Below are 16,281 nucleotides of genomic sequence, written 5' to 3' on the forward strand. Positions count from 1 at the left end.
GTGGTTTAGCCAAGGTTGAAAAGTAGCAACTGCTCTTTTTGTACTACGTTTAACCTTTGAAAAGTTCCACAGGATAACGTAAATATTTTTTAAAAAAACATCAAAACAGGAATATTAAATGAGCATAATCTAAAAAAGCAGTATAAAAGCAATCTACCAAAATAAAAAAGACAACAGCAGCATAAAAGCAATATAGAGAGATTATTATTTTTTAATGGGAAAATAAAAGTGGTCTTTGCCTGGCACAAAAATGACATCAAGGAAGGCACTAAATCAGGCATCCCCAAACTTCGTCCCTCCAGATGTTTTGGACTATAATTCCCATCATCCCTGACCACTGGTCCTGTTAGCTAGGGATCATGGGAGTTCTGGGCCAAAACATCTGGAGGGCTGCAGTTTGGGGATGCCTGCAATAGATAGCATTCCATAATCAGGGTTCTGCAACTGAGTTCTTTCCCCCTTTAGCCACCCCTTGTCACACCTTAGATAATGGAGGCACCTGACAAAGTGCCTTTGTTGATAAGCAGTGACATGTGGAGACAAGTGGTCCTTCAGGTATCCCATTCCCAAGCTCTGAAGAGCTTTAAAAGTCAAAGGCAGTGTTCTAGTCATTATAGACTAGCCCAGGCATGTCCAGCTCCCAAGAGACTGCATTCTACTCCCAGTATTAAAAAAACTGGCAGTGATCTACCCATTGTCATTGGGAGAAAGAGGAGCATGAGTGGGGTGGGTGGTCAAGGGGAGGATTGCCCAAAGCTGTTGAGCTTTTACTAGGAAGGAGTGCCCAGAGTTGTTGAGCTTTTTCAAAGGGGGAATGCCATAAATCGCTCAACAAAAAATCCGCCGCTAACCAATGCACGCAGCTCAAAAGCAGACACCAAACGAACTCCTACGTGACGTGACAGAAGGACAGAGTGAGGGGAGTGGGGGGAGACATTCATTCCCCAGTTTTTTTAATCCCACGATCAATAAGGATCCCACGATTAACCAGGATCACCCAGGGTACCTGCCGATTGTGGTCGACTAGTTGAACATGTCTGGACTAGCCCATTGAACCCCCACATACTTTGAATTTACATTGTGAGATTTACTTATTTTCAACCATTGCTGTGCCCCTGAATCACAGCAGTCTCTAAGCAGTATCCAGGAGACTCAGTACAATGAAACTAAAAATGAGTTCATTTTGAAGTTAAAAGTCTGCTGGAAGAAGAATAAGAAGTAGTAGTAGTAATTGGGGCCAGTCTGACCTAAACTGGGAGGGATTTCCATAAAATTGTGGCCACAATATTAAACACGCAGCTCCTGACAAGTCATGCATCTGAGCCATAGGAGCCATACTAACTCACCTGAAGATGTCAGCACTTGGGCAAGGATATATTGGGAGAGAGCAAGGCTGAGCTATTGCTAGATTTACTCGAATGAAAAGTCAGAGCAACACAGAATGGAACAGAATGTTTGGAACATTAGCTGATAGCTAATTGTGTGGAGGTGTGTGAACTGTGCGTATTTCTTCTGCCTTCTCACTCAATGTTTTCTCTGAAAGCATCTTTGTGCCAAATATGAAACGCTCCAGCACCAGATGGAAATTGCTGCCAAGAGAGTTGTTGCATCCTATCAGCTAGCAGAGGATATGGTGGATCGTGGCCATTTCTATTCCCGGGAGATTCGGAAGAAACAGAAACAGTTGCGGTAAGAGGAGACCTTCTGGCAGGGAAATAGGAAATAGCCACAGCCAGATCCGTGCTAATTAAATAATATATAAGAAAGATCTCAAAGACCAAGAGCTTTCTGAAATGATCTTCATTATGGTTTCTTTGACACACAAAGCTGGTCCTTCTTATTTATCACTAACTTGTGAAATACTGATCAGCTGACAGAGTTGATCATTCCAAAGAACTGTTTCATTGACCCTTTAGAGATGTGTGCATAGGGGACTGGCCTTGTCCCCTAAGACAACAGTGGAAAGGGAGTCTTCTTCCCAGCACCACTTTATGCATATGCATTTATTGCCTAGGAACAGGAAGTGGTAAAGGAGGACAGAACTAGCTACAGCTGTTGTACCTTTCCTAGCTAACTGTGTTACCTTGAAGAAAGGTTGCGTTGTTTGGGACTTCTTCTTTAGAGGAAAAGTAAGCAATAGTTACAAAACTATGCATACCAACCCAGTTTTCGTGTAACACTAAGCCAAGCAGTGGCTCAGCACAAACAAGGAAAAAAGGAAACACTCAGGACCATAGCTGCCAAGTTTTCCCTTTTCTCGCGAGGAAGCCTATTCAGCATAAGGGAAAATCCCTTTAAAAAAGGGATAACTTGGCAGCTATGCTCAGGACATGGGTGTGGGTGAGAGGAAACCATGGCTGCTTTCTTCCTCCCTAGTCATTCCTAGACACTTAACATGTCATTCAAACTCAGGCTCATGGTTTAAATATCTCCAGACAAAACATGAACTGTAACTAACCAAGGCTTGTCTTATGGTTCATAGTCGAGAACCTCCAGACTATGGGCCAACTTGGCCCATGAGGCTGTTTTCCCCCAAACCACACCCATTTATCCAACACCTGACATCATATGTGATGTCAGGTGTGGGGCAAGCAGAGATGTGGCTGGATCAGCTGTGCAGTGGAGTTCCCCATGAGGAACCTGATCATGTAGTCATTCCTTGCAAAAAGCAGGCTTAAAGTCACCGCCCATCACCTGATAGGTGATGACTTCAAGTCTACTAATCAGTGGCACTTCAAAGCACCATGCAGGTCTGTTTGCAATCCTGCATGCTGCTGTGAAGTCTCAGTGATCATCACCTGATATAATGATGATGTAAGGTGTAATTATATCACCTGATATAATTATGAGGAGAGGAGATAAGGAGCTGGCCCACTGACAGACCCTCATCGCTGGATTATAGCATGTGTTTGTTGTTGGACTGCTAAGCTATGAGCCTGGGATCGACAATATTTTGAGTTGTCTAAAGATGCCTTCAGCATGCATAAACAACTAGAACCAGCACTGGTTCCATTTCACGTTTTTCAACCTGTTTCCCTCATCAGGAACAATTGGGATGAATTGCTGGAGATGATAAAGTTTCGAGGTGAACGACTACAAGATGCTGAGTCAATACACAAGTGTCTGCAAGACCTGATGGAAGCCCTTGTCCATACTGAGGTTATAATCATGCTGGAAAATATATGGATTGGGTATTTTGTTTCTGCCCATCTACTGAATCCTTTGAGGGCCACATTAGCTGTGAAGAGAAGATTGTTATGCATATGCATTAACATAATCTATCCCAGCTTTCCCATACTTAGCACCCTATATGGATAACTGTCACAGGAGTGTGCTGGTCAGAAATCACACAGTTCAAAAATGGAGTTAACTCTTTATTAGCAAAAACACAATCTCCACTGACGTGGACGAGTGTCAGGCCTAATGAGCAGAGCAGATCATTCCTGGTGGTCTTCCTCCATGAAAATCAGTTTACCAAGACTGAAAGTCCCCATCTCTTCATGGCCGTCTAAGTCCCCTCTTCTCCAGGGCTTTTTTTCAAGCAATTGGAGACTGTGCAGCCAACCTTTCCACCCTTTTCATGCCTCCTTGTTCTAGCAAACAAGCAGGGAAGGGAGTTTGTCACAGCAGGAGGGAGAGGCACCTGTGGCTCTTCAGCAGCCTAATTCATCTCTGCCTCTTGGCCTCCCACTCTCAGGCTTCAGCTTCTGCCTCTGATTCTGAGCTACTCTCTGCCACAGACTCTCCCAGCTCACTAAGCCCTGTTACCTCTTCAGCTTCTGACACCTCCTCTTCCCAGGCTTCTCCCTCTGACTACTCGTCCCACCACCATTACCCGGGCTCTGAGCTTTCTTCCCTTGATGGTTCCCCAGCTGGTTCCTCCCTCTGCGTCCAACCAGGCCATGACAGTAACAGCAATGAAATGTAAAATTACAGTATGATATAGATTGATAGATGATAGATGATGATGATGATATAGATAGATAGATAGATAGACCATAAACATGTAAAAACAAAAGAAAACAAAAAAGCAGTTGATAAATTAAATTTAAATAAGCTATTCATTTACACACTTGCTCCATGCACATCCCAAGCTTGGTAATTGGTTTTCCTGGATGAAGGTGATAAACTCTCCCCTCCCTAACCTCATTCAGACTGACTCAATTCCAGCAATAGGGTTGGGCTGGGGAACAAAGTATTTTATGCAATGGGGTGCTGTGAGGCAAGGTGGGAAGAGTTTAGCTCTCCTCATCAGTGTGCTTCCCTTTATGGAAAAAAAACAGGCACACAACCCAGCCTCCAATTATATGGTAATGGGAACAATATGTGCATTAGTACATCTGGCTGTTCTGACACATATACTGTAGCTTGTTGTTGTTTAGTCATTTAGTCGTGTCCGACTCTTCGTGACCCCATGGACCATAGCACGCCAGGCACTCCTGTCTTGCACTGCCTCCCGCAGTTTGGTCAAACTCATGTTCGTAGCTTCGAGAACACTGTCCAACCATCTCGTCCTCTGTCGTCCCCTTCTCCTAGTGCCCTCAATCTTTCCCAACATCAGGGTCTTTTCCAAGGATTCTTCTCTTCTCATGAGGTGGCCAAAGTATTGGAGCCTCAGCTTCACGATCTGTCCTTCCAGGGAGCACTCAGGGCTGATTTCCTTCAGAATGGATAGGTTTGATCTTCTTGCAGTCCATGGGACTCTCAAGAGTCTCCTCCAGCACCACAATTCAAAAGCATCAATTCTTCGGCGATCAGCCTTCTTTATGGTCCAGCTCTCACTTCCATACATCACTACTGGGAAAACCATAGCTTTAACTATACGGACCTTTGTCGGCAAGGTGATGTCTCTGCTTTTTAAGATGCTGTCTAGGTTTGTCATTGCTTTTCTCCCAAGAAGCAGGCGTCTTTTAATTTCGTGACTGCTGTCACCATCTGCAGTGATCAAGGAGCCCAAGAAAGTAAAATCTCTCACTGCCTCCATTTCTTCCCCTTCTATTTGCCAGGAGGTGATGGGACCAGTGGCCATGATCTTGGTTTTTTTGATGTTGAGCTTCAGACCATATTTTGCGCTCTCCTCTTTCACCCTCATTAAAAGGTTCTTTAATTCCTCCTCGCTTTCTGCCATCAAGGTTGTATCATCTGCATATCTGAGGTTGTTGATATTTCTTCCGGCAATCTTAATTCCGGCTAGGGATTCATCTAGTCCAGCCTTTCACATGATGAATTCTGCATATAAGTTAAATAAGCAAGGAGACAATATACAACCTTGTCGTACTCCTTTCCCAATGTAGCTTAGCCTTGCATTTCCCTATACCATTTGGGACCAGGATGCCTGTAAGATTGTCTCATCCCTTACATACCCAACTGATTGATGTACACTGCATGAGGGGGCCTCCTTTGGACACCATCTCATCAGGAGACCCAATCTGCACAATGCAGGGATGATATATTAGTTTGATGGCCCTTCCCCTTTGGAACTCACTCCCATTGTCTTTTCGGCACCTGCTGAAGAATTTCCTCATTTTAACAAGTGCAGGTTTTTTATCTGCGTCTGTATCTCTATTCTATTTGGAATTGATTTTATCTATATAATTGTTTTATATGTGTGCCAGCCAAGTGTATTCTGAAATTGCTTCAAGATGCCCAGGTGGCACTGTGGGTTAAACTACAGAGTCTAGGGCTTGCTGATCAGAAGGTCGGCGGTTCGAATCCCTGCAACGGGGTGAGCTCCCGTTGTTCGGTCCCAGCTCCTGCCAACCTAGCAGTTCGAAAGCACATCAAAGTGCAAGTAGATAAATAGGGACCGCTCCGGCGGGAAGGTAAACGGCGTTTCCGTGCGCTGCTCTGATTCGCCAGAAGCAGCTTTGTCATGCTGGCCACATGACCCGGAAGCTGTCTGCGGACAAACGCCGGCTCCCTTGGCCTATAGAGCGAGATGAGCGCCGCAACCCCAGAGTCGGACACGACTGGACCTGATGGTCAGGGGCCCTTTACCTTTACCTTTTATATAATTGTTTTATATGTGTGCCAGCCAAGTGTATTCTGAAATTGCTTCAAGATGCTTCATAGGAAGTGATTTATAATATTATAAGTATAATATTATATTATAACATTATATTATAATGAAATAATAATAATAACAATAAATTTACACCTTGTTTCAAATAATCAACCCATTAACAGCAAGCTTCCCCATATTATTTCATTAGGAGAAGTCCAAGGCCATCCCTGATGACATTGCTAGAGACCTAGGTGGCGTACAGTCCCAGCTACGGAAACTTGCAACCCTCGAGCATGAACTGTCTGGGAATGAGCAACAGGTAAGATACATAGCAGTTTGCAGATGGCAATTGGAAGCCAAAGCCCATTCTAGCATCTCATAATTTGCTCATTATCTTGTAAGATGGTGCATTCCAAAACAATAAGTAGGCATTTGTAGAACAAATCTTCCCATTTGCATGACAAAAGTACTGCTTTTTCATTTTTATATGACCTGCCACCATTGAGTTTATTGAATTTCTTGTTGTGAAAATAGAATAAAAACACTTTTTTGGGGGGGGGAGTTACACACTTCTCCACAATATAATTTGATAGTTGTGTTATTAGGTTAGGTTTTTTTCAAGATGGCTGAGTATGAGACTCTCTGGTGCTCTCCCTTCCTGTTGATGTGCCATGGCATCCTCCTTATTCTTTTTTTGCAGCTGCAGGAACTGATTGATGCTGCAGATGGCGTGCTTTGCCGGTGCTCCAAAAGTCAAATGCAGGAGATACAAGAAAAGCAGCAGGCAGTGGTAGAGAACTGGGAGTCCTTGAGGTGCAAAGTGGAGCGATGCAGGGCGCAGTTGGAACAAGCCTGCAGACTGTACCACTTTCAAACACAGGTGAGCATTTCAGTGTGGTAGAAATTGAAGTCAATCTTTCATCAGACTCTTTCTGCACTTCTCAATTACACACAAAAAACCTAATTTCACAGAGTTAATTGGTGGGTGCATTAATATATATAATGCAGTAATCTGCATTAGGAGTCATATAAGAGTTGCTTAGGGCAGTGTTTCCCAACCTTGGGTCTACAGCTGTTTTTAAACTACAACTCCCGTCTTCCCTAGCTAGCAAGACCAATGGTCAGGGATGATGGGAATTGTAGTCCAAAAACAGCTGGAGACCCAAGGTTGGGAAACACTGGCTTAGGGGACAGAGAAGATAATGAGGCCTGTACATGCTTATATCAATGATGCTCAGTGCTTTCCCCCCTCCTGGGGTTACTCAAGGATATGCAGTACGGCACTTCCCCCCCCCCCAAATGTTAAAATTGTGGCACTTATTGTAACAACTTCCTTGTGAGTACCACCACTTTTTTCCCTTAAAAATAAAATTAAAAAGCACTAGTGATGCCGTATAGCAAAGGAAATGCAGTGTTTGGCCTCTGAGAATGACATGCAAGTCTTAGACAGGGAGTCAAAGGTTGCACACCAGTGGCAATCAGTAGAGAACACACATTCATATGTATACAGAGAAAGAGACGGATGGACAAACCATTTTCACAGAGGAAAAGCCATCCCCTAGAAACTTTAAGTGGATCAGAAAAGAAAACTGGATGATTTATTCTCCCATTTGCAAACAGAAAATCCCAGAATATCACTGTAAAAATACAGAGATGCACTGACTTACATGTTGTTTACCAGGGTGTTTGTTCTATGTAACAGCACGTCATGACATTAACACTGGTGTTAATCCATCTGCAATAAGTATAGGGACACCCCTTCCGAGTTCTGGCTTCAGAGAAACTGCAAGAGCAAAACAGAGTGACCACAAAAGTTCCATGTAAAGAAAGGGATGTCTGTTCCCAGCAGCAGGCTATGAAACTCTCATCGGTGCCACAAGCAGCCACAGGCGGCTTATTCTAGCTGTCATTTTCATTTGCCATGCATTAATTCAACATTGCCAATCCAAGCTATAGTGGTTAAATCCAACTAAATCCTACTTGGGAGTAGACCTGTTGAAACCAATGGACTTCAGATACGCCCATTGTTTTCAGTGGGTCTGAGCATGGCACAGGTGGATGCCATTCATAATCCTTGACCGTCATCTTTTATTTTTGTCTTGGCTTTCAGGCACGAGACTATTCCTCCTGGGCATCAGAAATGATGAGAGAAATGATGATGAAGGACAAAATTCGAGACATATCTACTAGTGATCTGGAGCTGACTCAGCACCAGCAGCTGTTGGCAGAGATTGAGGCCCGTGATGACATGTATGAACGGGTGCTACAGCTGGGACAAGAACTGCTGCTGGAACAGAAAATGCCAACAAAAGACGTACGTAGGCATAATGTGGACTCCTCATCAACACACATTGCTCACCAGTGTGTTGATGAGGTTGCCTTCCTACCTAGTTATTCCTTTTGTGTATGTGCTGCAATTAAACAGCAGTGACGATATAATCATAATGACTGGATGTTCCTCAGAGGGAAAATGGGTTACTGAAACATATCCAGACCCAGGTTTGTGAAAACAGACAGTTGTTTCCTTTTCACCAAAATCCTGAGCCCTAGTAGCATAGCCAAGTCATCACTCACATAACAAGCATCACTCATACTGTTTTGTGGATTCTCATGGACATTTTCTGTTGTTTTCTTATATCAGATCCAAGGCACATTGCAGGCACTGTTGGAAGAAAAGGACAGTGTGTACCGCAAGTGGGCAGAGAAGAAGGAATGGCTGGAGAAGATCCACCTTCTACAGATGTTTTACAGGGACTGCGAGCACCTAGAAAATATCTCAAACTCACAAGAGGTAGGTAAATGGTGGTAGTATGATGGGAAGCGAAGAAAAGCTGGATGGGGCAAGCCTTGTCATCTCCCTTTTATATACATACACACACATGCTTGTTGTGGCAATGTTGGACATAAAACAGCAGAATCTCGTGGCATCCATAGTTAAACTATGGAATCTGATCCTTCGAGAAGTAGGGATGGTCACTAACTTGGATGACTTTAAAAAAGGATAAGGCTATCAATGGCTACATCCACAATGGCTATGGTTTACCTCAGAGGTGGGGAACCTCTTCTGGCCGGAGGGTCAGATCTCCACACCCCTGGCAGGTGGGCAGGGCTGCTCATCTTTCAATCATCACTTGCCCTAAATAACCTAGTGGGCTAAAAGGGAGGCCTGGTGGACCCAGCTTGGCCCACAGGCCAGAGGTTCCCCACCCCTAGTGCACCTCCACTGACCAAGGCACCATGAGCACCAATAATAATCAATGCCTAGTCGTCGTCATCATCATCATTTTATTTGTATGCCACCTTTCCACAGTTGAAACTATGCTCAAGGCGGCTTACAACATGACAAGATTTACATAATTACAAACATAACAGGAAGTCATAAATAAAATACATCAAAAAGTACACAACCTAATGGAAACAATTTCCACATAAATCATAAGATCTAAAACTAACGATACAACAATAATATCAATAACAGCAACAAGCTCTCCCAACTCCCCGTAAACAATACTCCAGCCCAAGAATCTGTTCCACAGCCTCAGCTTTTGTGGCTGGAGTCAGTCACATAGCTGTCAAGTTCTCCCTTTTTTTAAGGGAAATTCCCTTACGGTATGCTGAATAGGCTTCCTCGCAAGAAAAAGGAAAACTTGACAGCTATGGTCAGTCAGCACTCCACCCTCCCAGGCCAGATGGGAAAAGGCCATCAAGGCAGGGTGCAGATCTTCCAGGGCTCACAGCCAAGATGGTCTCATTTAAAACAATACAGGAAACGTAACACAACTACAGCTCTCGAAATGTTCAGGGAGCAGTTGCTTCACCCAGTTTAGCACCGTCCCTAGAAGGAATGGGTCAAGGTTCCAATTCCTAAGCATCATAACTTACGTTGTGCCTATGCATACACTGAAATCAAGCCCTTGTCCCGGAAACAGAGGAGTAGCTGGAACCTCAGAGGACTAAGCTTCAGCTGAAGCTGCCGAGGGAATCCTGTTGCTTCCAGCTCACATCATCTGCAGTGGAAGTGGCCCAGCAGTGGCTGCAGGGCTCTGCCAGTGAAGGGAGTGGGTGAAAGAATAGGAAACTCCCCATGTTTCACCGGACACCTCTGGTTGGGCTGCACGAGCCCTACTGTTCCTTGCCTTTTCTTAGTAAAGGTATGCGGAGCCTGTAGCCCTCCAAATGTTTTTGGAGTGCAGTTCCCATCAATCCCAGCCAGCATGGCCAATGGTCAGAGATAACACACATTATAGTCCAGCGACCTCTGGAGGACCACATTTTATCCAAATGTTTCAACCAACCAAACAATGTTTACAAAAATACATATATTAAGAGGTGTGCATAAAAATAGATACAGTGGTACCTAGCAGGACGAATTTAATTTTGCGAAAAATTAGTCTTGCAAATCGCGGTTTCCCATAGGAGTGCATTGAAATTTCATTTTTTGCCCATAGGAATGCATTAATTAAATTTCAATGCATTCCTATGGTAAACCGTGATTCACAAGACAAATTTTTCTCAAAATGAATACGTCTTGCGAGTCACCATCAGATCGCAAGATGCATTCGTCTTGCAGGGCATTCGTCTTGCGAGGTACACTGTATATTAATGGTGCCTTGGCGTTTACTTGATCAGGCTTAGCCAAGAACTTGCCTTCAAATGCAGAGTGTTTATTAGATAAAATGTACCTTTTTATGATTCACAGTGGGTGGTGATTTTGAAACCTATTACATCTGTACTTAAAAGTTTTCATTGTGTTCAAAGTGAAGTTTCCCCCTCGGGCAAAACATCTGAGGAATTTCAGAGGAAGCCAAAACAGTTTTGATAAAACAAGAAACATTTCTTAGAGAAGCTTTTGCACATTCCAGACTTATAAATGTGGAACTTTTTGTGGAAAGTTCCTAAACAGTTACGTACTAAGGATGTAATAGTGCATTTGCTCACTGATGCCATGTTTTTTCTGCATTCTCATCTATTTATTCTGTTGCTAATGTATTTAACATACTCATGCCATTGATGCCATGTTAATACAACTCACCATACTGGACCTTTGCTGCAAAATGCAACAAGCCACATGGTGTATCACTTAAAACCCTACTTTTCCATTAACCCTACCTCTCCCTAGGGAATGATGAGGAGTTTATAGAACATGGATTCTAAAGAGGACTCACCAGATTCAGTTTGGATCATAACCCAGATCAGTCTGGTCAGTCTAGTCTTATCGTGAGGATCTCCTTACAAGATGGTTTGATAGCTGCAACACTGCCTGTCAGGATTATTATTTTATTTTCATTTTGGATCGATACTAATGCTATTATTTGCTACATTTTGTAGAGAACCCTATGATAGTCATTAGACTTTCTGAGTTGTGCTTCCCGTCTCTCTCATGGGGACCTTGCCACCCTGAGATTATTATTTTAGTGGTTAAGAGTGGTAGACTCGTAATCTGGGGAACCGGGTTCGTGTCTCTGCTCCTCCACATGCAGCTGCTGGGTGACCTTGGGCTAGTCACACTTCTTTGAAGTCTCTCAGACCCACTCACCTCACAGAGTGTTTGTTGTGGGGGAGGAAGGGAAAGGAGAACGTTAGCCGCTTTGAGACTCCTTTGGGTAGTGATAAAGCAGGATATCAAATCCAAACTACTACTACTACTACTCCTCTTCTTCTTCTTCTTCTTCTTCTTCTTCTTCTTCTTCTTCTTCTTCTTCTTCTTCTTCTTCTTCTTCTTCTTCCTGATAAGAATCCCCCCAACTGATACTTACTTTGGGATGGAAGCAGCTTTTTAAAGTGATAGCAGCGGTTAGCTACATCACAAAGCAAAGATAACATGCTCCAAGACTGGTGAAAGGAACTGATGAGGAGCAATGAGAAGGTATGAGGCCCTAACCTTGGTCTCACACTGCTCTCCATTGAGACCTCACTAGGTAATGCATTCTCAGGATGCTAGACATTTGCTAAGTAGTAAAAAAAGAAAAGTTCTTGCACAACTGAAATTGGGGGAAGGGGAACCAGTCCTGGTTATATGACCTTGACTCTCCCGGCCCCGGCCCCACCCCACATTAGAAGGACCAAGTTGCATTTAAATATTTGCATTTTCTCACTGCGTCCACAAAGGCTTCAGGTGGAAATTCCTAGTTACTTTTAGCAGAAAGGTTGACAGTTTTGGTTGGCTCAAGTGATCCTCTTTTTGAAAAACATTCTGTCTTGGCAGTGTGCAATTCATCATTCTCTGTATTTTGGGTAGGAGGGGTGTTGATGGTGTCACAAACACAGTCACATGAATGTGAATAGCTGTTGTTGTTTTTTATAATCACTGTGGATACAAGCAGAGCCCAAGCTGTTCATCATTTTGCGCGTGGGCTGTGCTGTGCATACCTTGATACAGAGGCTACCCCTGCGGTGGTGTATAGTGAAAAGCATTCAGCAGTATTCTGAATGAGAACTTTCCCCCATTCGTTCCCTGTGCCAGTGTGACGGCGTTGACTGTGTGCCAGCATCTTAGGTTACATCCAAGTTTCTTAAGCCTTCGAAAGATTTCAGCAAGGTTTAGCCTAGGAGTGCTTGGTTCTAAAGTAAATAAGAGCACATATGGAGGAAATTAGGCAAACATCTATCTTTTTTATTACTGACTTTCTGGTGTGCCATTACTTGGAACGGTTGTAGGAAATTCTTCTAAGACCTGTTAAACAGAGATCTTGCTATTCTGAGTGCAGATAGGCAGTGACTGAGAGAGGGAGAGGAATACAGCTCTCTTGCTTTTAACCGCAGCAGAGCACATTACGATCTGCTGTTCTCAAGGCAATGGAAGTGCTGGTGAGCTAGGCGCTTAATCCGTTTATCTGGAGAAATTGTAATAAGGTCAGCATCCATCTTTGGATAGCATTTCTGGTTTGACTTCTGCCTCATCGCTACTAGTTTAGAGACTCATTCTCGCTCATCTCTCTGTCTGCTTCCTGCACTCTTTTGACATGCTGCAGACAGGATAAATACCGCCAGTTGTGCTGAAGGAATACTGCTTCTCCTCCTCCATTCAGTTGCAGATTCTGTATCACTTCCTCTCTCTTTTTTTTGAGAAATATTTATTTGCTCTTCACCTCTCCTTCACACCCAAGAGAGAATGGAAATTTCCAGTGCCAACAGAAAAAGGATGAAAAGTGTGTTTTAAAATACAGAGCACAGAAGCGTCTCCAGCTTTGGTCTTCCGAGTTTAGGATTAAAACTGCAGGATGTCATTCCCGGACCATCGCAGCAAGACTTCGACCACACCCATCTACATTTCAACTGTGGAAGTTATGTTGTCTTCCAGTCAAATGACCCCATCGCTGGCCCCCGAATCAGCTGCCTGGGGCAGCTCTTTCCAGAGGATGCCACCAGCAGCAATTTTATCAGACTCAGCCTGGTATTTTCCAACTCATTCATCACCCGCAGATACCTTGCCAGGAAATGACATCTCACCGTCTCACTCGCTATCTTCTGAGGTTTACAGCTCAAGGCTGGATATAGTCTTGGCACATACAGATAAGGGGAATGGTTTCGGGAAAGACAACAGTTGTGTTAATCCTCCTGGCATCAAGTCAGCGCGTCCTGCACTTCACAGAGATCCTCAGTACAATGGTTACAGCAGTGCTGGTGCCCAGTCGTCGCTCATCTCCAGCAAGCAGTGCTCAGGATGCGACTGGAGTGCTTGTCATTCTTCTCCTGATCACACTGGTTCCATGCAGTTTGCGGTACCTTTCCTACCTGCTGCTGCTTCCAGAGCTCTACCAAGTTGGACATCACGTCTGGATGTTTCTCTGTGTGCAATTCCATCTCAGAGCAAAAAACTACATACAGCTCTGACACCTTGTAGTTCAGAGCTGCCAATACGGCATGGTTACAGCCCATGCAAAGCTCAGCTTCCAGATCTCCATGCTTCAGTAAAGCTTTATATTTCAACTTGCAGTATAGCAGTAAAGCCATTTAGGACTGCTTCTCAAGTGAGCAGCCATGGTTATTCCAGTCTCTTTTTACCTCGTCGAAAAAACATGTCGTCAGCATCTTCCAGTCTTGCAACAGGTCCTCAGGTGACCCATCGAGCCATCCCCTCAAGAAGCTCTGCAGATCTTCAGATTACACAGCTTCATGTCACCTCCATGGCTAAGTGTCCTGGTCTTCCCCAGCAAGCAGTTTCCAGAGAGATATGGTTATCTCCAACTACGGTGTCTAAAAGAGATGATCCTGTTGGCAAAAGGACCGTTGCAAATGCACATTTAGATCCTGACTTGGTTGTCTTTCAGAACCGTCATTCAACTGGCAAAGAGTTTGGGAGGACCTCCAGCACTAGGATAATTCCAGATTGCCACAAGGTTTCCAAAATAACCCTGATACTTGCCACCCCTTGGACATCCTTCCCTATTCAAGTGATAAAGGAATTCAGAAAAAGCCCAGCTCCTTCGGTCTTCATCAGAGCATCAGGTTCAAACACAGGTGTTCCTGCGTTCCAGACTGATTATATTGGCTCTGGCTTCTCACTGTCAATAAACCCTGTTTGCTGTCCTGAATTCCAACCTTTGCAACAATATGATGCAAATTCACAGTCAAACCCTTCCAAGGAGCCAAACACTATAAGAAATGCGGATCAAGATACACTTGCGACAAACATGCAGGCGCGTACAGCATCCCACAGAACTGGTGAGAGTGCATGGTGTCCCTCTATCTCTGTAAAAATTGCTTCCTTTGGAGCTGGGCGGAGAGTGGTGAAGATTTCCATTCCATTTTAGAAACTTATAAAAAACAAGCATAACCATGATTTTTTATGTTTGAATTGAATTTAGTATCTGTTCAACTGTTGTTCTTTGTTGCTGTTGTTTTTTCTGGTAGTGGTGAAGAAGGCCACCCAATGTAATTCTGTTTCCCCCCCCCTAAAGTTGAGTTATTTGTTTCTTCCTATGAACAGCGAGACTGTGGGGACAGATTCACTCCTTTCTTTGGATAGGTTTGTCTGTGTTCCTAATTTTAGATGCTAACTTGTCAATTGCTGCTCGAATTTTACTTCTTCTAGCTTTCACCAGGAACAAAACAAATGTGAGTTGTAAGAACGACCCAAAAATATGAGTTTTAAGTGAAAAATATTTGTGTGTGTTTGGGTATGTCAGAACTCTACTCATATGGCTGAATTTCCCCTGACTAAAATGTGGCTTGAAAGCTGGCTGGCTACTGACAGGGTCTCTCATCCCATCAATTTCTGGTTTTGCCAGATACCCATTAAATGGTATAATTGAAAAGAAGTCTGGATGCTTTAAAAGCTAAAGTGCTTGGGAAGTTTTCTTTTTATTTCTGTGCATGCTATATTAGCCTGTCAGCCAGCTGAAGAAAGGGGTGTGTGACCTGAAAACCGGTCATTATATCATTGGTGGTGGTGGGTATCATGCTAATCTCATTACTAGCCTAGTTGATGAGGGTCATTATGAAATTTTTAAAAAGAACACCACCATTTTCTTTTGCTTGCTGTGTCCCGACTCCTTGCATATAAGCTAGCATGTTGGGAGCTGGAATTTTAAAATAGATAACATTTCAGCTGAAATGATCAGCTGAAATGGATTCAGCTGAAATGATCTAAAACCTGTTGAAAAGCCCCAAACCAAAAGACGTTTCTACTCATCCATAGTCCATTCTGTAATCTCATTATGTTTGTCATTGCTTATGAACAAGGTTGTTTTTTTTGAGGGGGGGAATCGCCTGATTTTTCTTATGTCTTACTTTTTCCATAATGTTTTTGTAGTGAGACTAGCAGAGAGGCAAAGGGTAGAATTTAATCTTAAGTCATGATTCTGGGGCCCTGCATTCTACATCTCTATACAAAAGCTCAAGATGCAAGCATCTTGACATTGCCACCATGCCATACCTTGCATAATATTTCATTTTCCTGGGAGATGTTTCAAAAATAAATAAATGTTTTTTTTTTATGACAGAAAAATGTGACTCGGTGTGTTTATTAAAACCTAATTCTGTTGTTGTGGTCCCTGGAATGGAGCAGGGAAAGCCCTGCCCCATAGCCAGAGGCAAACAGCTGTGCTACGTGAATGGATGCAGGGAAAGCGGGAAGGAAGCAGAATCTCATTCACCACCCCTGTCCCAATGCTCTACACCAGGCATCCCCAAACTGTGGCCCTCCAGATGTTTTGGCCTACAACTCCCATGATCCCTAGCTAACAGGACCAGTGGTTGGGGGAGATGGGAATTGTAGTCTAAAACATCTGGAGGGCCGAAGTTTGGGGATGCCTGCTCTACACATTCATATGACT

General features: G+C 43.6%; 2 protein-coding genes across 2 annotated transcripts in view; one reads left to right on the forward strand and one right to left on the reverse strand.

The window, feature by feature from the left end:
* LOC132591998 (uncharacterized) overlaps positions 1 to 16,281 on the reverse strand; it is a 452,388-nt gene that overhangs the window by 313,655 nt on the left and 122,452 nt on the right. The window lies entirely within an intron of this gene.
* Positions 1 to 16,281, forward strand: part of SPTBN5 (spectrin beta, non-erythrocytic 5) — a 114,612-nt gene that overhangs the window by 48,068 nt on the left and 50,263 nt on the right. Inside the window, exons 29-34 of the mRNA XM_088670333.1 lie at positions 1,544 to 1,689; positions 3,045 to 3,159; positions 6,213 to 6,323; positions 6,705 to 6,884; positions 8,115 to 8,318; positions 8,646 to 8,795. Of these exons, the coding sequence (XP_088526459.1) occupies positions 1,544 to 1,689; positions 3,045 to 3,159; positions 6,213 to 6,323; positions 6,705 to 6,884; positions 8,115 to 8,318; positions 8,646 to 8,795 (906 nt within the window). The remainder of the gene's footprint in view (positions 1 to 1,543; positions 1,690 to 3,044; positions 3,160 to 6,212; positions 6,324 to 6,704; positions 6,885 to 8,114; positions 8,319 to 8,645; positions 8,796 to 16,281) is intronic.

This window comes from Zootoca vivipara, chromosome 1, assembly GCF_965207765.1.
Source record: "Zootoca vivipara chromosome 1, rZooViv2.hap1.1, whole genome shotgun sequence".
NCBI classification, from domain to species: domain Eukaryota; kingdom Metazoa; phylum Chordata; class Lepidosauria; order Squamata; family Lacertidae; genus Zootoca; species Zootoca vivipara.